Source organism: Squalius cephalus, assembly GCF_949319135.1.
Source record: "Squalius cephalus genome assembly, chromosome: 5".
NCBI lineage: Eukaryota > Metazoa > Chordata > Actinopteri > Cypriniformes > Leuciscidae > Squalius > Squalius cephalus.
This window is the reverse complement of record NC_137126.1, coordinates 39,386,618-39,408,779: the sequence shown is the minus strand read 5'-3', so window position 1 is coordinate 39,408,779 and position 22,162 is coordinate 39,386,618. Positions and strand designations below refer to the sequence as shown.

Genomic DNA, 22,162 nt, shown 5'->3' with positions numbered 1-22,162 from the left:
ATTTTTTAATTATTTATTTTTTTGCTTCCAAAACCAATTTTTCTTTTAAAATGTTTTTTCCTTTTTTTATTACAGTATTTACAGCAAAATTACATTTATTGTCTGTTAAATCTAATCTTTGTTATGCATCAAGTCTTACCATCATATGCCTTGTTAAAATTACATCATCCTTTCAAGGACAAGTGAGTACCTTTTGTCACGTTATCTAATATTTTGTTCGATTTGTCGGTAGGTCTTCGGTAATCAAATCTATTAATGGCAAACAGTGCCATGACCTTGTGCACTAGCAAGCCTAAATAAATATAGTTTTAAATGCTTCAATGCAATTTATTAACCATTAGCCTACAGACATTTTTGTCTCATTGAATATTTAAAATATGATTTGAATTTACTTCACATTTTGGAAACATAGGCCAGTGTAATAATCTATATAGGCTAAATAATAATAAAATAAAAAATAACATGAATGAATGGGGGAATGATAGGCTATATGATCAATGGTATACATGGATGGAAACGTGTATTGTCTTGATTCATCATCTCCGGAACATATTCACAGTTCCCTGCTGGTGCTTTGGTATGACACGGGCGTTCCAGCCTTTGCAGAGATCCAGCAGGAGCGACACGACAGGCGCAGGAATCATGGCAGCTCCGCACAACACCGCCCCTCTCTGAGCTCTTCACGGTCCTCACGCCTGTGGTGCTGAAATCAGACTCGACTCGACTCGACAGCAATGTAACGGCGACGAGACAAAGACTCCGTCAGCCCGACGAACAGACCGATAATGGACGATGATTTGTTTCAGTTAAGGCAGCTCCCGTGAGTGTTCTTTTCATCCTTTTTCTTTCATCCGCACGCGACCTGAGCCATCATGCAAACACTCTTCCGTTCATTTAAGCTTTTAGTGACCTACAGCGACTAGAATGTGCCGTAAACAACGTGACATTGATATTTATGCAACTTTAAAAATAAAATAAAAATCAATGCTTACATAATGCTGTTTGATGTAGAATATGGATACGCACATTTGGGATTTATGAATTGGCAGAGGTGCATGTTCGGTAAACAGCTCAAGTAGATTAAACAGCTTATTTGTACATGTTAAAGCAGTAACCTTGTGTTGCAAAGACCATTTTCCTCGTCTTTTGGTTCATTTGCATTTTTACATGTCATGACTCCTTCCATTGAATAACACAATGGTTATTTACATGTGTTTTATTGATATAGACACTCATTCTGCTCACAGATCTCAATGTATGCCTATATCACTTTGAGAGCTATTCAGATTAATTTGATTGGCTTTTTAGAAAATGAAAATCCTGTCTGTGACTTTTCAGATTGTTCGCATTTTAAATTATTTCTGGGACAGGGCTTCTTAACCCAGGGTTAAATACAGTGCTTAGCCCTTTACAAATGTGGCAGGGTTAAAAAACATGTTAACCCAAGGTTAATATGCACTGAAGAAAAACCCTTCTTAATTTTACAATAAAAATATATAAAAAGCTATTATAAAATACATTATTAATATTTTAACTATACTGTATTTTCCTGTTAAATGTAATGTTATTTTCATCATATTTTTTTTTATTTTTTTTTTATAAATTACATATAGCCTATGGTAATACATTCTTTTTGCTTCCAAAACCCATCTCTTTTTTTAATTTATTTTTTATATTTTGTATTACAGTATTTCCACTAAAATTACATTTATTGTCTGTAAACCCTCCGGTATTGTTTATTTTGGAGTCACACTTGTGTTGTTTCAGTCAAAAGTGAGCGAACACCTAAAATGTAACTTTGTTTATTTTCAGTAAAATCAATGTAATATATTTTTATTGTGTATTTTGAGAGCATTTTATGTTACAAATTAATATTTATGCAATAATTATGATCATTTTCCATTTGAAAATAATAAAAAAAATTATTTTTTTATTTTTCAATTAAAGTCAAGTCAAGTCAAGTCACCTTCATTTATATAGCGCTTTTAACAATATAGATTGTTTCAAAGCAGCTTTACAGTGATAGGAAATTAAAGTAACAGAGATTGTTTTGGCTTTACAGCAGCTCTAGAATAAAGTTATTGTCCAGCTAAAGTTAGTTTTGATTGATTCACTTCCGTTGCAAAGATCATTAGTTATTAACTTAGGGGCCGCTTACATGACACAGTTCTAACAGAAAACCCTTAAATTAAAGCTGTATTTCATGTTAAAATAGAAACAAGGCATTTAAAATCCAATTTTTGAAGGCAGATTAGTGTCATCTGATGGGAGTAAAATAAGGAAAACATCTTTAATGCCATGGCATAACCACTAGATTCCTATTTAGCTCTATATAAAGAGGCTTATATATTCTATAGTTATATATACTTTTATTAGGCTGTGGATTTGGATATATATTTAGACATTCTCAAAGACTGCTTTTTGTCAAGGTTTAGATATTTTTTGTTTGATATGTTGATTTGAAGTGTCATTTTTTCCAATAATTTTACCACAGTCAAACCTGAACGCAGAGAAAGACATTTTGTTAAAACATCAAAATTCAATAAAAATGTAACAAACTGAGAAGGAATTCTTTATCAGAGCTTAATCAGTCTGGATCTGATTTGATTTCAGCCTCTTATTTGAGTCTTCTGGCTCAATTTTGCCATATTGTTACAGCAACACCAGTTCATTTATGCATGTATAATAGTGTGTTGTGTGTGTCTGTGAGAGTGTGTAAGTGAATGAGTGTTTGAGTGTATGTTTTGTACTCTTGATGTTTTAGAGTGTAACCCCTTCCTTGCTGCTTTTTTTTTTTTTTTTTTTTTTTTACTGCATTGTGGCTGAATTATTGATTTTATTTTCCTCATTTGCAAAAACTTGCTTTGTGTTGCAGTTAAACCAGTTCAAATTATGTTTGAGGGTGGGGTATGGGGTATGGTATTTTGCACTCTTGATATTTTAGATATTTTTTGATATTTTCACCCCGTCACTGCTGTGTGCTTTTTTCTGCAATTGGGCTGATTTGTAGATTGTACCCCCCACCAAAATTGCTCTCTTTTTAAATATTTTTTTGTATTTCCAATTAATTTCCTATGGTGGTAATTTCTGACTGCGAACAACACAAGTGTGAATTTTTTTATCACTATAGAATTCGAATGGAGTCCCCTTTTTTTCAGTGAAGTAGTGATTTAAAAAAAAAAAATCCATCTAAAATGTCCTAACAACACCTAGATGTTTTAAATCTAATGTAATTTTCACCTTTTAAGTAATCAGCTTTTTATTGTAACATTTTTCTTTTGAATTTACAAACATATTTACAGCACAGCATAAAGTCGCGTTTCCATTACAGATTTGCGCAAAACTTTTGCGATTTTTTTCTAAATGTCGACAAAAAACTTTTGCGAAATGACGGCGTTTCCATTAACCGATGTTATGCGACTAAAACTTAATTTTTTCCTCTCGCGATAAGTAAAGTCATTCCAAAAATCACAGCAACGGACGTTGATAAGTTTATGTACTATATCCCAGCCACTGCACTGGCCATTATTATTAATCAAAGATCAATAATGATAAGGAAAGACCCTTATACTTGAGAGCGGCACCTATGAGGTGTTTCTGGTGTTTCTCCCTCATTTCTGCTTCGAGGTCTTGATTGTGGCATTTATTTGAGGTTTAGAATCCAGTATTTTATTTACGTCAGGTGACCTGTAAATGCACAAAAACTGTTTCCATTGCAGTTTAGCGAAATATTTCTTTTTCGAATTGCCTGAAAAACCACCTCATGCGAGCGTAAAAACTTTTTTGCGATAAATGGGAGTTTTTGTGTTTCCATTAAGCGTATTTTCAATTCGCAATTTCAATTTGCGCAATTTGAAGGGTAATGGAGATGCGGCTTATTTGTTTTGAAATGGAATGAGGTCAATCCTGAACAACAACATATCTTGGTCTTGATGATCACCCAATGCATCAGTGGCATCTTAACAAGACAGTACAAGTTACAAATAAATACAAATTTGCCCTTGTGTGTCATTGGGCTTTAACCTTTTTATGATCATCTTTCGGATGAGACGTTAAACCTGGATCCTGACTCTCTGTGGTCATTAAAAATCCCATGGCACTTCTCGTAAAGAGTAGGAGTGGAACCCCGGTGTCCTGGCCAAATTAAATTCCCTCTTTATCAATCACAGCCTCCTATAATCCCCATCCTTTGAACTGGCTCTACCACTCTCTCTCCCCTCCACCTTTAGCTGGCGTGTGGTGAGCCGTTGCTCTGTGGCTGCCGTCGCTTCATCCATGTGGACGCTGCACACTGGTGGTGGTTGAGGGGAGACCCCCTGATATGATTGTAAAGTGCTTTGGGTGTACAGTAGCACATAGTAAAGCACTATATAAATGCCAATGTCATTCATTCTTTCATTCATCTGTGTTGCAGTAAATATCTCTCCACTGATTCATAAGAGTTTTGAATATTCTGCCTTCTAAAGCTGATGTTATTCCTGTGCTTCTGATGCTTGGCAGTAGGCCCGGTCGCCATCTGATGGTGTGCAGGAATCATGATGGCAGCGCTCTTAATTGCTGATATAGAGCTTGTTTCAGCTTGGCTTTTTCCATGCTTTATGGAAATAATCGTAACAATCATCCTTCATTCTTAGCATTTTCTTTATGCTTGCAGTCATTAATGGAGCTCAGGTCTGTTCTGTCATTGATGATTTATATCTTCATCCTAGTTTTGTGTTTTTTGAATGCTCTCGAGTCTCGATGTACTTTTTGTCTCTGCTGAGCGTGGAGAGGTCGTCTGTTTAATTACACCGCCTGTCTGCACATGAAGGCTTTATTGCTCATAGTGTCGCTGTGAGCCCTGCAATTACAGTTATCAGACCATGGGATATCTGTGTGCTCCTCTTACTTACTGCTCCCTGGTCCAATCTGTCTAACCGCCGAGATATTTGTAAAGTAAAATCCCCTGACTATCGCTAGAGCGTCTGTCACTCTTGTTTTTAAACAGCGGTTTTCATTCAGTGAGAAGATGCCTGTCATCCAGGTGCCCTATAAAGGCTGACGGTTGTGAGTCACAGCTTCAAACATCACTCCACTGTCTCTTCACACATCATGCTGGCTTTTTCTCAAGCTTTTTTTTCTAGAACACCAGAAGAGGGATTGCACAAGCAGGAAGTTCCTTGGCAACAGTCTCTTGTTATGTGCATCATTCTGTCCTACACATTGCATCTGTATTCCATATAAAGATGCTTGTTCTGTCAAATGATCTAATTTGCCCGGCCACTTTACAATAAATAGCGTATATATGCTGCATGGTGTGTGGGTTGCTGCTATATCATGCATAGGCATTGCTAGACCTGTGATTAAGATGCCAGGCATCATTATGTGATCTTTCTTCATGTTTTTTGAAAACAGCCACTGCAAAAATATAAAGGATATTTCATTATATATATATTTCATTTATCAATCCTCCCCTTACCGGTTGTTTTAGTCAATGGGTCGCAGCCGAATGCAAATACTACAGAATTACCTGATTGATACTGTACCTGATTTTCTGCTTGCCTGTTCGTCTCTCTGACAGAGTGGTGAAATTTCGGCGTACAGGTGAAAGCGCTCGCTCAGAGGATGAGTATGGCAGCAGGGAAGAGGCTTTGCAGGTGGAGGGAGGACGGACGGATATGGAGTCTGTTTCCTTGGCCGATGGTGCTCCGGTGCCTCGGGAATTTGCCAACCCCACTGATGGTATGATTAGCCAATTAATAGAGCTTTTTGATCACTAGCTATGTTTTTTGTAACATTTTTGTAAGAAAAAGCACATCTTTTCTTTCTAAATATGTTTTTTTCTTTTCTTTTTTTATGGAGATTTTGATCTGGGTTTGTTCTTGTAAATTAAAACTATTAAAAATAGTTTTTGTCAATGCAATAAAGCTGAAATGAAATATTAATATTAGATGAAAAAGTTTAAATGTAAATGAGAAACATTGCCTTGGCAACTAACTGAAATAAACAAAAATGGAAACACTGAGGAAGGCTGAATGGCTGAAATGCATCAGTGTGTAGTGTTTTAGTTATTTTTAATGTTTCTAGATTGAGCCATGATTTGAATACAGGCTTTTAAACTTTTTTTGAACCAGAAGAAGTGCCTTGGATCTCTTTTTCTATAAATACAAGTTTGAAACCCAACCAAAGAGCACCTTCTGAGTAGCCTGACTTCGTCATACTCATATTCTAGTCAGAATGTGAGTCTGAGACTGCTCCATAGAGATTTGATTATGGGGCGTGTCTCAACCGAACCAGGAAAAAAAAAACCTCTGCACTCAATTGGATAGACCTACAACCAATCAGAGCAACGGAGTAAATGACGCATGTTCTTCATTCATATTTTCAACCAACAAAATGTCGCGGCTCTCTGTTCCTCTTTTAATATGAATGCGCTGTGGATATCTTCTATAACAGACGCGATGGCGGAATCTACACATGATGTTTCATAAACAAAGTTCGGGAGAAGCACGTACAAATAATCAATCCAATATCAACTTGTCATCAAACAATACCATGTCTAACGTTACCCTATATCAGCATGAGGAAGCATATTCACTCTGTCAACTTACCTAACACTCCTTGACAGTTTTTCAGCATCCCTCCACCACCCCGAATCCTCACTCTTGTCTTGTTCTCTCACAACCAGGAACACGGGGGAGTATGGCTACCGAGCCCACAGCCCTCGGACAGCACGTCATATACGCATTTAATCTATCTGACTTATTTGTGTGAACTCGTGAAATCTTATATATGCATTTATTCTATCTGACTTATTTGTAAATGTGAACTCGTGAAATCTCAATTCTCCAGCTGCACTCGTCTTTGTTGTAAACTAATTCAAATCAAGCACTCTTTGGTGACGTAGGTGATTACGTTACCGTTGCTCATCTGTCCATCATCGTATAAAGCCCGCCCTGACAATTTGATTGGTCCGAACAATTTTTGTTCGGGCATAATAGCTCCTCAACGGAGCGAGTCCAGACCGAACTTCCCGACCAAAAAATATTGTGGGCGGGGTTCGGGCTGGCACCCAGGCTACCTTCTGAGACTACTTAACAAAGGTCCTTCCAGCAAGCAGCGCTCCAAGATGTTTTCCTTGATCTGAAATAAAAGTTTAAATTGAAGAACTAAAATGATTAAAACTGATATAAAAATAAACTAAATCTAAATAGAAAACTAAACTAATAAATGACAAATGCACATAGGAAATGCTAAAACTAAATTAAAATTGTATATACAAAAATAAAAGCTGATTCACAATATTAATAAATACTATAATAGTTTATAAATAACACTTTTGTGAGCATGTTAATGCCTCCTACAAAGGATAGTGGATTTGCATTATCAGACAGCTCACTGAACATCTTTAAGGCTAAACTACTCTCCATATGTTACTCTTTCAACAGATACCTTCATGGTTGAGGATGCAGTGGAAGCCATTGGCTTTGGGACATTCCAGTGGAAACTGTCCATCCTGACTGGACTTTCATGGGTAACAATACTTAAACGAAATGTAGAGAGGGAATAACTGTTGTACCCTCACAACACTGTATAATAGAGTGCAACAGGGCTCGTCCAATTCTTCAGAGGCACTGGTTCCGGAAGTATTTTTTAAGCGTTATAGCCATGAACCTAGTCTCAGCCTCAGACGTCACCTCTACGAACCGTTGGCTGAACGTCTGATGCATATGGCACACTTTTCTGGAAACACTTCAGGAGTTTCGAAGTCGCAATCTGATTGGTTGAATTCTACAGGATATCCGGCTGGGAGACGTGTGTGTCGCGTTCTTTATTGGTCCGCCTGGAAACAAATGCCGTGATGCCAAAACCCCTCATGGAAGAAGAAAGCCATTGTGTTTAATACTGTGACAATGAGCGCTTACCAGGATGAACTAAACGCTGGATTTTCAAAAGTACGTGAAGTTCGCAGGACCATTGTTGCAGTAAACTTGCACAACATCCATGAATGAATAATTTATTAGATACAGCTGGTCTGTTATTGTATGGACATCAACATTATATTGTCAAACATCCTCTTGGGCGGTCCTTCTGCCGTCCGTTGAAGGTCTGGCTATGCGAGACTACCATGAACCAAGCTAATCAACAACAAACTATGATTTGAAGCAAACTATTGAAAATCAGACAAAAATACAAAGGCAAAAGACTGTGTACTTAACTGCTTTAGTGACAGAAAGAACTACAATCCCATGAGGCATTGCAAACACTAATTGGATTAAAAACAATGGAGAAATATAAAACTACTTATTAACAAATGTTAATTATATATATAAAAACAATATATTTTAAGTTTATTGCAATATATGCACATATATACAAATACTCAAGTATTTTGTGAGCATAGGGAGATCGACTCGATTAGGTCATTCGCAGTGCTTCATGGGAGTAGGTGGAGCTAAAGAGCTATTTTGGTGCTGTTTGAATTTGGCAACTCTCTGAATGGTGTAATTTTCTGTACAGCATCACAGGTAAGGTAGTTTTCACCACAAATTCTGCTGTTAAACGCGATTGTTTTAAAAATAAGTTGAAATAATGCTGGCTGACGGCTACAGCAGAAGTAAATACCTTGGGTTAACTACTTTGTAGTTAACAGTAGGTCTGCTTTTAAAGGTTTGTAAGTTATCGTTAAAAATCTATTTCCCTATGGAGAAAATGAATGGAGTTTTTACTTCCGGAACCTGACTGTTGCACACTATTATAATCAGTTGACCTTGGATTCTAGAAAGACAGTGTCATTTTCAGCTTACCTACCAATTGTGTTGTCAGAATTAGTTGTTGCTATATTTATTTCCATATTTCCGATGATTTTATTTATGTGCAGATGGCCGACGCCATGGAGATGATGATTCTCAGTATATTGGCCCCTCAACTGCACTGTGAGTGGGCACTGCCCAGCTGGCAGGTGGCACTGCTAACTTCGGTACTGTACACTACTCCTTTAGTCAATAATGAATCCTCTCTTGCTTTTTAGATAATTTGGCAGTAGGACTGGTTTTCTTATTCTGTTAGGCTTTGCATCAGCTGCTCCTGAATGTGTTTTCCTGATTAACCACATTGTTATGAATAACTGTGTTTCTCCCCTTCTCTGAAACAGGTTGTATTTATTGGAATGATGATCAGTTCTTCATTATGGGGGAACATATCTGATAAATATGGGAGAAAAACAGTGAGTATGTTCATAAATGAAAGAGCAGTATGTGCATGTCCAAGGATATAGCTGGACAAATGTTAATTATATAACCCTGTGTGTGTTTGTGGTAGGGTTTGAAGATGAGTGTATTGTGGACCCTGTTCTATGGCCTCCTCAGTGCATTTGCACCTATATACGGATGGATCCTGTTCCTCAGAGCTCTGGTGGGCTTCGGTATTGGAGGGGCTCCCCAATCGTAAGTGTGACACAAATCTAAATACATACACAACCGTTCAAAAGTCAGTAATACTTTTTAAAGTTTTTGAAAGCCATTTATGCTCACCAAGGCTGCATTTATTTTGAAAAACAAAAAAACTGTAAAAACTGTAATGTATTGCGTTGCCGCTAGAGCGCGCTGTTACGTTGGCTGGGCCAGTTCCTTTGTGTGGACACCAGCAACAGGTCGAGGTTCCGTGTTCTTCAGTAAAGCAGTTATCTTGCAGTCACACTCGCTGTCTTTATTGTCTCCAGTATCTTACATGGTGTCAGAAGTGTAGCATGGCTACCCCGCAGTTTGAGCACCCGAAGATTGACTGGGAGGCTGCAGATTTATATCAGGAATTCGACCGTTTTCGGAGCCATGTTACGTTCGTTTTTGATGGACCACTATCTGAACTAACTGCAAAGCAGCAAGCCGGCTGGCTGGGTACGTGGATAGGCGGACCAGGCAGAGAAACGCTCACCTGGGCTGAAGGTGAGAAAGAGGATCCCGAAAAAGTGCTAGAGAAGTTTGAGAAATATATCAGACCAAGGAAGAACAAGAGGATAGCTCGCCATTGTGTCAAGCAGAGGGAACAAGACGTGAGTGAGAAGCGAGAGCTTTGACCATTTCGTTAAAGATTTACGGATACTGTTAATGGATTGCGCATATGCCGACCCTGAAGACATGCTGATTGACGCAATTATCGCAGACCTGCGTGAAAAACGAGTGCAAGAAAGACTACTAGACAAAGGAGAGGAATTAACGCTAGCCAAGGCCATTGAAATCCCTCAGCAATATGAGATGTCTCAGAAACAATTGAAAATAGTCTGAGATGATGTTACATGCTCTCAGGTGTCCACTGTAGCAGCAAGTGTTCAACCTAAGCCTTCTGGCCAAAGCAGGAAAACTCGCTATCCAGATCGCAAATTCACTCAGTCAAAGCCCCCAGCTTTCTGTGCTAGCTGCGGTAAACATTCCAATCACAAATGGATTGAGGGCAAGTGCCCAGCCAAGGGCTCAACGTGCTCTTACTGCCACTGACCCAACCACTGGATGGCAGTGTGCCATAAACGTGCTGTCCACACACTGAATGTAGAGGCGCTGGAGGAGACTGATGATGAAATACTGAACATTAGCCTAACAGATGTTGTGCTTCCAGCAGCTGCATTAACTGTGGACAAATGGTCTGTGCATTTGATGATACTTTCGCAGAGAGTCCAGTTCAAGGTAGATACTGGAGCCAAGTGTAACACTTTGACTCTTGACAGCTACCAGCAACTCGTGCACACTGGTGAATTGAAGCGTTCTAACAAGCTGTTGCGCTCCTACTCTAATCATAAGCTCAAACCAGTCGCTGCCATAGATTTATCAGTGCACTACAAACAGTGTGCCACCGATGCAGAGTTTGAAATTGTGGATATTGCACTGGAAAGTGTGCTCAGCGGAGCCACGGCTGAAACTTTAGGTTTGATACCAAGGCTGAACTCCGTACAAAATGCTGCTGAAGCTAAGGCTGACTCGCCTGTGGAGGGCATTCTCGAACAAGACATTGTTCCTCAAGGCCTTTGTGACTTTCCTGAGCTAACACCACAGGGACTCTACCAGGGTGGTACACAATCAAAATAGCCCAATGCTAAAGGTGTTGTCCACCCCGTGCGCAGACAGCCAGCTGCACTCAAGGGACAGATTGTCCAGAAACTGCATGAAATGGAGGAAAATGGCTATGTAAAAAAGGTTGAGCAGCCCACTGAATGGGTCAGTTCAATGGTAGCGGTCTCTCGGGGAGACAAGTTAAGAATTTGTATAGATCCCAGCAATTTAAATAAAGTAATCAAGAGAAAATATTACCCCATGCGCACCGTTGAAGAAGTCGTGTCATCTATGCCTCGAGCACGAATATTCTCAGTCCTCGATGCCAAGTCGGGATTCCTCCAGATTGAGTTAGATGAAGAATCATCATTCCTTACAACCTTCAACACACCCATTGGTAGGTTTAGGTGGTGAGGCTACCGTTTGGAATAAAATGTGCCCCCGAGATCTATCAGCAGATCATGGATGGCATGCTAGAGGGCATTATGGGAGCAGTGGTCATTATGGATGACATCTTGATTGCGACCCCCACTGTGAAAGATGCACGATGAAATCCTACACAAAGTCATCGAGAGACCAACAAGCTACAACTTAAAGCTTAATTTCAATAAGTGTCACATTCAGCAGAGCCAAGTCCCATATATTGGCCATTTACTGACTGCAGACGGCCTGAAGCCGGACCCAGCCAAGGTCCAAGCAGTCAGGGGCATGCCTGAACCTGGGGTTTGCCGTTTTTTGAGGTTTGTGACTTGTTTGTCAAAATTCATACCGAATCTCAGCGAGGAAGATGCACTGCTGCGTCAGCTCCTGAAAAGCAATGTGGAGTTTGCGTGTCAACCGGCTCAGAAAAGAGCCTTTGCAAGGCTCAAAGAACTGTGTTTACACCCCCCGTACTGAAGTACTACGACCCATCAGAGCCAGTTGAAATTTTCTGTGATGCAAGCAGCAGTGCTCTTGCAGGACACTCACCCTGTTGCGTTCTCCTCTAAGTCTCTGACCGACGCTGAGACCGGCTATGCACAGATAGAAAAGGAGGTGCTTTCTATCGTCCATGCATGCACAAAATTTCATCACTATATCTTTGGAAAGTCAGTCACTGTTTATAATGACCACAAACCACTGGAGGACATTTTTAAGAAATCACTGCTTTCCACCCCCATGCGCATACAGTGGATGCGCCTGCGCATCCAATGGTATGATTTGACTGTCAGGTACAGGAAAGGAAAGGATATGGAGCTGCCTGACACACTATCCAGGGCGCAACTGTCACACAATACCTCAGAATTGGAACATTTGGAATGTGTATCCATGCTGAACTATGTAGCTGTAAGTGAAGAGAAGTACGAGCTCCTTACAACACATCATCCAGCAAGGTTGGCCGGAGCACAGGAGAGATGCCCCAACTACTGTTCAGCCATATTGGGACTCGAAAAGTCAACTGACCATATGTGATGGAGTTTTGTACAAAGGGCTGCGTATAGTAATACCACCCACTATGAAACAGCACATTTTAAAACTCATACACCAGTCTCATTTAGGGATTGTGAAAGCAAGCAGAGAGTGCGTGAAGTGCTCTACTGGCCGGGCATGAGTGCAGAGATAGAGGAGGTAGTGAAGAATTGCAGCAAATGTGCCAAGTTCCAAAACAAACTACCAAGATTGCCTCTAAAGCCAACTGAAACCCCAGAACTGCCATTTGAGCAAGTGGCCTCTGATATCTTTGAATTTGATGGCAAGCACTTCATTCTTCTCGTGGATTACTTTTCAAAATACATTTAAGAGGACGAGCTTAAAGATCAGCGAAGCCGTACTGCCATTGAAATACTGAAATCACGGTTCAGTCGTCAAGGGATTCCTACTGTCCTACGAACAGACAATGGGCCCCAGTATGCGTCAGAGGAGTTCAGAGACTTTAGTGAGAGCTATGGCATATCACATCATACATCATCACCTCACACACCTCACTCAAATGGAGAGGCCGAGTGTGTAGTACAAACAGTGAAAAGACTTTGGAACAAAGCTCCAGACAGACATTTGGCATTGCTGGACTACAGAACAACCCCGCTAGAGACAGTAGAGTTGTTCCCAACGCAGCTGCTCATGGGCAGAAGACCCAGAAACAAACTTCCTGCAGCTCAACAACTGCTTGTCCAAAAGGCCTACAACTATTTGAAAGACAGACACCTGCTCAATAGGTTCAAAGCTTCCCAGAAGTACTACTACGACAAAGGCAGGACGATGCACACTCGCCCTGCGCTGGTGCCAGGTGAAGAAGTCAGAATGCAACCCTACCCCGGCCACTTCAAGTTGTCTCCAGCTGTTGTCATCCAGCAACATAGCAGCACACCCAGGTCTTACAACGTCAACTCTGGTGACATGGAGTTCCACCAGAACTGTCAGCACCTTCACAAAAGCACTGCAAGAGCGAATCAGTCCCGTCACCTCATGCAAGATGAGCCTTGGGAGGAGTTGCCTGATGTCCTTCCAGAACAAGAGGAACTGATTCCTCCCCTAGTTGGGACTTCAGCATCACCTGCCAAGGAACCCCGAATGTGGGTCAACCATAGCCCTCTCTGCCTACACCACTAAGCATGGCAGAGTGGTTAAACCCCCTGAAAGACTGAATTTGTAGTTGCTACCTGCCAGGAGTCAGATGAGTCCAGTAGTGAAACAATCCAGTTGGCCTAACTGTTTGTTTATAGCTTTCAGTAGTTGGTAATGATCTCAAGTTGCTCCTGAATAGTTAAAGAAATATGTCAAGTATGGTGCTTTTGTATAATGTCATTAATAAGTTGGAAGGTACCTTGAGGATTGTTTATTTTTGCCTTTAAAGATGCTAAGTGATGTTGGGTGACGTCACTTCTTGTTGACGATCGAAGTATTGTCAAACAAAACAGAGGCTAGCTCGACCCTACTTCCTCCTCATCCCGTCCCCTTCCGCGCTTCCTGAAACAGTCATGAACCATTTCGAAAAAACAAACTGGATTTACCCACCTGTCCAGCAAAAACAGAGCCACCTGAATGTCGGATTGGAAGCCCTTCGGCCGGCGGAGTTCTCGCCACCTTTTGAACGCTTTTCCGATGTAAATTCGGGACTTCGCGTTCTTTCTCCTTTTCCCTATTCTTTGTTATTTGTTCATCGGAACGTCGTCTCTTTGGTCGTCTGTCGGCCATATCAAAATTCTCAAGAATATACAATTTTAACGTTAGTCATTGTTAGGACATCTCTCCTCTAGCTAACTTCCCTCTTCATGCTTCTCTCTCCTCCACTCCCCACACCCCCCTTCATGTGCACGCGCACTAACCCCCACCCCCACCCCCAAATCCTTCTTGCTGGTTATTGGCTGGAACACTGTTTGTTATGTTTCGTGGCCAAGGCTGGGCCAGTTTGTTTTTCTTGCCATTTGTGGAGCCTGGGCTGTCTACAGAGACCGCGTTTTTTTACAGTGTGTTCAGGGGATAGGCAGCTAGCGGATACTGAGGAGATGTTTGCTGGATGTTTTGGCCTAAAAAACGCGTGACATCGCTTAGTGCACCTTTAAATTTGCTTAAGAAACCTTCAGTTATTTAGTCTGCTATCTATGATATCCCCACAAATAAGCTGAAGAAGGGGAGATGTAATGTATTTTTTTGCCGCTAGAGCGCGCTGTTACGTTGGCTGGGCCAGTTCCTTTGTGTGGACACCAGCAACAGGTTGAGGTTCCGTGTTCTTCAGTAAAGCAGTTATCGTGTAGTCACACTCGCTGTCTTTATTGTCTCCAGTATCTTACAAAAACAGCAATATTGTGAAATATAATTACAATTTAAAATAACTGTTTTCTATTTATATGTATTTAAAATGTATTGCTGTGATGTCAAAGCTGATTTTCAGCATCATTACTCCAGTCTTCAGTGTCACATGATCCTTCAGAAATCATTATAATATGCAGATTTGATGCTCAAGAAGCATTTCTTATTATTAGCAATGTTAAAGATTGTTTTAACTGCTTAATATTTCTGTGGAAACCATGATACATTTTCTTTAAGGATTTTTTTGATGAATAGAAAGAACCAGTCTTTACTTTCACTTTTGATTAATTTAATGCATCCTTGCTAAATAAAAGTAGCAATTTCTATCTACATCCTATCAATTCTACTGACCCCAAACTTTTAAATGGTAGTGTACAACCATTTATTGAATTATGATAAGGAGATTTGTAAGATGTTAACCTAACATTTAAGCTTCATTTACAGTTTTTCGATTGCTTAAACACATTTCTTGAAACTATGCCTCGTATTCTCAAAACAGTAAACACAAATCCATAACGTCTCACCCAGTTCCCCAAACATGCAATTTTCAGGTCAAAATGAAGCTCTACACTCAAAACCATTCACTCTTGCTGAAAAAACAACAACTATGCCCTCAGACAACACACACAAGCCCTCACAAACACACACACTACAACATAGTCTTACACACTGGTGCAATAAATTCAAAACAACATTTCCAAAACTGGAAGTTATGTTGCTTGTGGTTACCCCCCTCACAAACCTTTTCACATGATGAACACAAAAGACATAACCAATGGATACATTGGAACATTTTTATTCATTCATGTACTACACAGTACAACACACACAAAAAAAACAAAAATGATTCCGCCTCAGCATCCCGTCTTTGGTCTGGGTCAGCCAGAGAATCTTGTCCACATCACAGGCTATATTGGCCCTAGCCAGGCAATGGGGGTAAAATCCTCTTGCATGCCTGTTCCCCGCTGGCACGCATCAACTGAAATATTTGGCAGTCTTCTTCCATTTCATCGTCTCGGTGTCCTAGAAAAATTTAAGTACTGATTACTGTAACTGTAACACATCTACCTGTTTTTGTCCCGGAAGGTTCTTATGATCGAGGCAACGGTGAAGCAACTCAAATTTGGCCTTCCTCGTAGCCCAGCCTCCCTCATAGTCATACCATGGACAAAGACATGGGCAACTAGAGTGGCACAAATTTCATCCGAGACTTGTCTCTTTGCTCTTGCCCTTGCCCTTCACCTTCCTCCTCCACCTCCTCCTCCACTCCAGTGTCCTCGACCTCTTCCTTCATGTCTTTCTGGATCCATTGGTCCAAAACTGAATGAACTGACTCTGGCCCTTTTATCCATCTATTGAAGGTTCTGATTGGTGTGTGATCAATTTTGACTCTTAAGGTGATGATACACAGGGCAATTTTTTGAGTAATGTTGCTGGACAATCTTGCCTAGCGATTGTTGCTTGGGCACTTTTCCATTGAAAATGGGATGACTCACATGACTCATGTGTCAAAAAAGGGGAATAGTTTTTATAGTTTAGGGAAATGGGTTTGCTTTTTGATAAATGGCGTTATGGTTTTGATATTTTAGTTCAAAAGCAATCAAGAAAAACTGTAAACTGTAGGTTCTCCAGTATTTTTTAATTTTTTACTGTGATTAATCTGAATGTGCCACTTTTATCTAACAACATCATTAAATATTTAGAGACTTACAGAAACATTTGCTTTCTCCTCTAAGAGTAACATTGTATGCTGAGTTTCTCCCTATGCGGTCCCGAGCCACTTGCATTCTGTTGATAGAGGTAATATTCTATTCTATTCTTTTCTTTTCTTTTCTTTTCTTTTCTTTTCTTTTCTTTTCTTTTCTATTCTATTCTATTCTATTCTATTCTATTCTATTCTATTCTATTCTATGCTATGCTATGCTATGCTATGCTATTCTATTCTATTCTATTCTATTCTATTCTATTCTATTCTATTATATTAAACTGTTTCAGTTATAAGTTGAACCAAAACATCATAACTAGGATAACTTGTGGATTTAGTCTAAAAATCTCTTTCCCTCTGATCTGCTGTAGATATTCTGGGCTTTGGGTACAGTATTTGAAGTTCTGCTGGCTATTTTGGTGATGCCAACTTGGGGCTGGCGCTGGCTGCTGGCCCTCTCCACTATTCCACTCTTCATTTTTGCTTTTTTTTGCTTTGTAAGTATGAAGTTCTCAAATATCAGTTGGTTCTCTCTCTTAGAGCTAGATATGAAAAGTTAATTTTTTTTTGTGGTGTGAGCAATATATTGTCTGAACAATAGAGTAAACTAAATGTCAAATGCACATCATCAGTGGCTGCCAGAAAGTGCTCGTTACGACGTCCTGACAGGAAATCAGGAGAAGGCTTTGAACACACTCAAACGCATTGCTACAGAGAATAATGTCCCAATGCCACTGGGAAAACTCATAGTGGCCAGACAGGTAAGGTACTAGTTAATATATATTTGTATATTACTTTATGTATATCAATATGGCTTTCTTTAATGGAAAACAGTTAAACACTTCCTATAATACAATGCTGTTGAATCTGTGGCAGGATATGATTGCCCATGTGCTCAGGTGGGCAATATGATTTTGAGTCCAGCTCGCAAAAACTATCTCTACAAACAACAATAATTGAAAGAGTTTCCTACCAAAAATATGATTAAAAAAAGAGAAGGAATAGACAACTGGATATGTGTTTAAATGTTTTCATGCATAAATTATGATTCATTAACATGTTTGTACATAAAATTATTCTAAATTTAAAAAAAAAACACCTTAAACCACACATGTGTTCATGTTTTTGTCTATACAGAACTATTATACTGTTATATATACTATTACACTTTTACAACTATCTATACTTCAAGGAATCCTGAAAAAAAATGCATCATTGTTTCCACAAAAATATTAACTGTTTTCAACATTGATAATTATAAGAAATTTTTCTTGAGCAGCAAATCAAGTATCATGTGACACTGAAGACTGGAGTAATGATGCTAAAAATTCAGCATTGCCATCACAGAAATAAATGACATTTTAAAAATATATACAAAAAATGTTTACACAATTTATAGTGATAAATATTGTTATTTATATGTCATCTCTCCTTATTTTGAGTATAATTGTTGTTTTCTGTGTTTAGGAGGACAGGGGAAAACTTCGGGATCTTTTCTCTCCACCGTTGCGCTGGACTACTGTTCTGCTCTGGTTCATATGGTAAAAGAGTCCTACAATACTGATTCCCATAAATTACTGTGTAAACAGTCATTAAATCACGAATGTAGATGTCCACTAATCCTTAAAAGGACTTTTTGTTCCTTGAGATTTGTCTGATCTCACTCTTTTATTTTAATCTTTTAATTTTACTCAAATATTTCACAATGTTTAGTTCTTGCTGCTTGCATTTATTACATTATTATGCGCTTCCTGTTGCAGGTTCTCTAACGCATTCTCATATTATGGTGTGGTTTTGCTGACCACCGAGCTTTTCCAGGAGGGAGGCGCCTGTGGTGGTGAGTGACAGATATTGTGTGTTTTAAAACAGACTGGAGCAGCACAGTGAGAATGTAAAGGCCAAGTATGGAATAGAAAACCATATTTAATATAACTGTATATACTATATCAGTATAAATCAGTCTGTGTAATACATTTCAAACTATAGTGTGGTAGAAAACTAACTAAATACAACCAATGTATTCTGTATGCATATATTGGTCGTGTAACACTCCCTAGGGGGGAAGGGCAGAAAAAGGGACCCAGGATGTAGTTTGGAGTGCAAATATCTGAATTCAGATGATTACAAAGACCTTCTATGGACCACACTTTCTGAGTTTCCAGGTAAATTTTTGAATTATAACAGCATTAACATCTCATTTTTAAGTAACGTATGGCAGGCAAAAAAGAAAATGTGATGAACGTATTGATCGATGCATCACAGGCCTGCTGGTGACCCTGTGGGCAATTGATCGCTTAGGAAGGAGGAAGACTATGGCACTGTGTTTCTTTGTCTTCTCCCTCTGCATTGTGCCGCTCTACGGCTGTGTGGGAAGGTCAGAAAGCACAACCATTATGGACATTTTTCTAGAGCACTCGAGCCTGTGTTAATCTCAAATGTGAACATACATCTACATCTACATGTCATGGAAAATCAGACTAGTATTTCTTTCTAATGTGACATCTTTGATACATTATGCCATATAGCCTAACTATTCCCTTTATTGCAGGACTTCTTTGACAGTATTTATATTCATTGCGAGGGCCTTCATCGCTGGAGGTTTCCAGGCTGCATATGTGTATACTCCTGAGGTGAGAACTCAGTTAATATATCATTTCTATTTCTTGGAAGAACTGAGGCTCAAAGGCAAAGCTCTATCCTTCTTTGCCATGTCAAAAGAATGTGAAATAGAAACACAGCAAAATGTGACACTCTTGGCAGATAAATTGTAAGGAGAGTAAAGCCTGTAGACTGTCAATGTGGTGTTAAATGTTTCTCTCAAGGCAACAGCTGCACTAGAGTAGGATTTTGACCTTGGGAAACGTCCAATTCCTGTCTCACTCCCACCACTTGGCAGCAATTGCAACAACTCACCTGAAATAAAACAGGCCACTTTGTCATCCTACGTCTTTTCATAAACTACTGGAGTTCATCTCCAGATAAATGATTGGATGGTTGAATATTACACACAGTGTCTGTATGTTGACTTTGACATTACTGTCATTGAGGTCATTTTATTGCGTAGTTACATAGTAACTTGACTGCATATTATCTGAAGGACTTTTTGTCACGATCCACACGTAGGAAATAGAGAGAAGATCCAAGTGCAGTATGAATATTTATTAAGGGAAATCCGTTACTCAAATCCAGTCCAGGCAGAGGTCAAAACCAGGGTAGCAATCAAACATAAACAGGAACAAAACAACAGACAATAACAGAACTCAGAAGTGGCGTGATACATAACAAGGACTCCATGACACATACTAAAACAGACATGGTTATATACACAGGGAAATGACAATGCTAATGGGGAATTGGCTGAGTGCAATGATTAGTGACAAGGGACAGCTGAGTGCAATGAAGAAACAAGGATCGTGGGAAATGTAGTTCAGAATGTGACAGACACCGTGGGGAAGGAGACATCTAGTGGTGACCCAGGGAACACAAACCAGACACTGTGACACTTTTCTTAACTACATTAATCTTTGTCTGGGATATTTAACTGGGTTTGAAAGTGTTTAAAGCATAAAATCATGCTGAAGAAACTTTAGGGAAATAATGAATCCATGTAGATCATGTAAATCCATTCACTCAGTGGTTAAGTAATAGTTAAATTTTAAATGAGAAGATAATGGTTATCTTTCTCTTGGTGTCTTTTACAGGTGTATCCCACAGCGACGAGGGCACTGGGTTTGGGCACCAGTAGTGGGATGGCCCGAGTTGGAGCTCTCATCACACCATTTGTGGCACAGGTGTGGAAACATTATCTAGAAAATGATAAAAGACTTAAAAATACAGAATACTCTAACCCTAATGTTGGAGATCCATTATACTTACTTTCTTTACTTTGTCTTAATTTATTGTAAATCAGTTAGGGCACCTGCTATGATATGTTGATCTGTGCTGCTCATGTGGGCAACATGATTTGGGAGTCCAGCTCGCAAAAACTAACTCTACGAACAACAACAGTTCAAAGAGATTCTCAACAGAAATTTGACCTAAAAAAAGAGAGAAGAAAAAACAGAGTCTCATTCCCTAAGTGTGCATATGTGTGTAAATGTTTACTTAATATTATTCTAAGTGTATGAAGAAAACTATAGCCAGCTTATTATAATGATTTCTGAAGGATCATGTGACACCAGCTTTGCCATCACAGGAATTTTTATTGTAATAATATTTCACACTATTACTGTTTTTACACTGTATCAAGTAAATGCAGGCTTGGTGAGCATAAGAAACTTCCTTCAAAACGGTAAAAGAATCTTACTAACCCCAATGTGAATGTGAGATTCTTTGACATATTCTATCCATCTCTGCTTCCTTCCTGAAGGTGATGCTGGAATCATCAGTGTATCTGACTCTGTCAGTGTACTGTTGCTGCTGTTTGCTGGCTGCTATTGCTTCCTGTGCACTGCCCATAGAGACCACAGGACGGGGCCTCCAGGAGTCCAGTCACAGAGAGTGGGGTCAGGAGATGATGGGACGGGCCTCAGACCACAGCCCGGGAGGGATTCCACATTCAAGCTCTGGATCACAGGACTGAGGGAACACCACAGAGGGGTTTGGAAAGACTTTGTAGAAGAAATTGATCTTAGATGGAAGTGGGGAATATTATCTGTAAAATAAAATGTGTGTCCACAAAGGAATCGCAGTTTTAATTGTTTTAAGGACTGCTTGGTTTTGATTTAAATCAGTCCATTAATGACACGTTCCCCCACCAAAGGTTACAAGGTTTCTCTTTATGATCCTCCGGACCAGAAAAATACAGGGGAATAGATTTCCATCACATAATAGTCCCCTTTTGCCTCATTTTCAGGTAATACAACAGTAAATGGGTTGAAAATATATCTATAATTGCATTATGCAGTTTATCACATGAAAACCATCATCACTCTCATATGTTCAAAGGATTTGAAGAGCATTTGGGGGTGTTTAGGAGAAGAACGAAAGATTTGAACTTTCAAAGTCCTGAAGTCTTGAAGTTGAAAGATAGCACAAGGGTATGTGTGTTTGTGACAGGTTTAGTATGAGAGCGAGTAGAAAGATTTATTTAATTTTGTATTTCTTTAAGAGGGCCTTACACTCCACTCCCAGCATTCCATTGGGGAGGTCATGACAACTTTTATCTATTCATCGAAGCAGAGACCGTATGCTGCTATAAATCAGACATTGCACCAGTTTGTGGTCTCTGTTATCTTCCTTTTTCTCTCTCAACCATATACCATACTTTAAGTTGGTTAAATGTTAGCCATTGATAGTGTTAGACTTTCGCTGACACCAGTGACGTTATCTAGTGGGCATCAAAGTCTTCATTTTGTACCACTCAGCACCTCTCTTTGTCCTCTCACTGGCTGCCAACTGCAATCACTCATGTAAAATTCTCATTCATGTACAAAACTCCAGTTGTTCCCTTATAATCTGGCATATCAAAGGTTACTGAATCCTAAGATACAGCTCAGTAACAATAAAACAATAGCAAGTGGCTTTCATCTGAACAGGTCTGTAGATCAAGTATATTTTTTATTACTGTCATACTGTCTTTGTTTCTTCAGCTCGACTTCTCAATGATATATTCGGTCATTTGTATTTATGCCTTTTCAACCGTACA

At 39.4% G+C, this 22,162-nt stretch overlaps 1 protein-coding gene across 1 annotated transcript; it reads left to right on the top strand.

Moving 5' to 3' along the window:
- The first annotated feature begins 488 nt into the window (after positions 1–488).
- svopa (SV2 related protein a) lies at positions 489–22,114 on the top strand. The gene is made up of 16 exons (XM_079873112.1): positions 489–820; positions 5,561–5,721; positions 7,428–7,513; positions 8,861–8,959; positions 9,134–9,205; positions 9,301–9,425; positions 16,547–16,610; positions 16,887–17,012; positions 17,148–17,276; positions 17,983–18,056; positions 18,276–18,352; positions 18,573–18,677; positions 18,778–18,889; positions 19,064–19,145; positions 20,217–20,306; positions 20,885–22,114. The coding sequence occupies exons 1-16, from the start codon at positions 786–788 to the stop codon at positions 21,095–21,097; spliced, it is 1,650 nt and encodes a 549-aa protein (XP_079729238.1). The 5' UTR covers positions 489–785; the 3' UTR covers positions 21,098–22,114.
- The last annotated feature ends 48 nt before the right edge of the window (positions 22,115–22,162 follow it).

What these genes read in the sequence shown, in the direction of transcription:
- svopa (XM_079873112.1), top strand. Translation starts at nt 786, where the DNA reads ATGGACGATGATTTGTTTCAGTTAAGGCAGCTCCC. An exon ending in CTTGCATTCTGTTGATAGAG is followed by an intron (nt 16,611 to 16,886) that starts GTAATATTCTAT and finishes GATCTGCTGTAG; the next exon opens with ATATTCTGGGCTTTGGGTAC. An exon ending in GGAGGGAGGCGCCTGTGGTG is followed by an intron (nt 18,353 to 18,572) that starts GTGAGTGACAGA and finishes AACACTCCCTAG; the next exon opens with GGGGGAAGGGCAGAAAAAGG.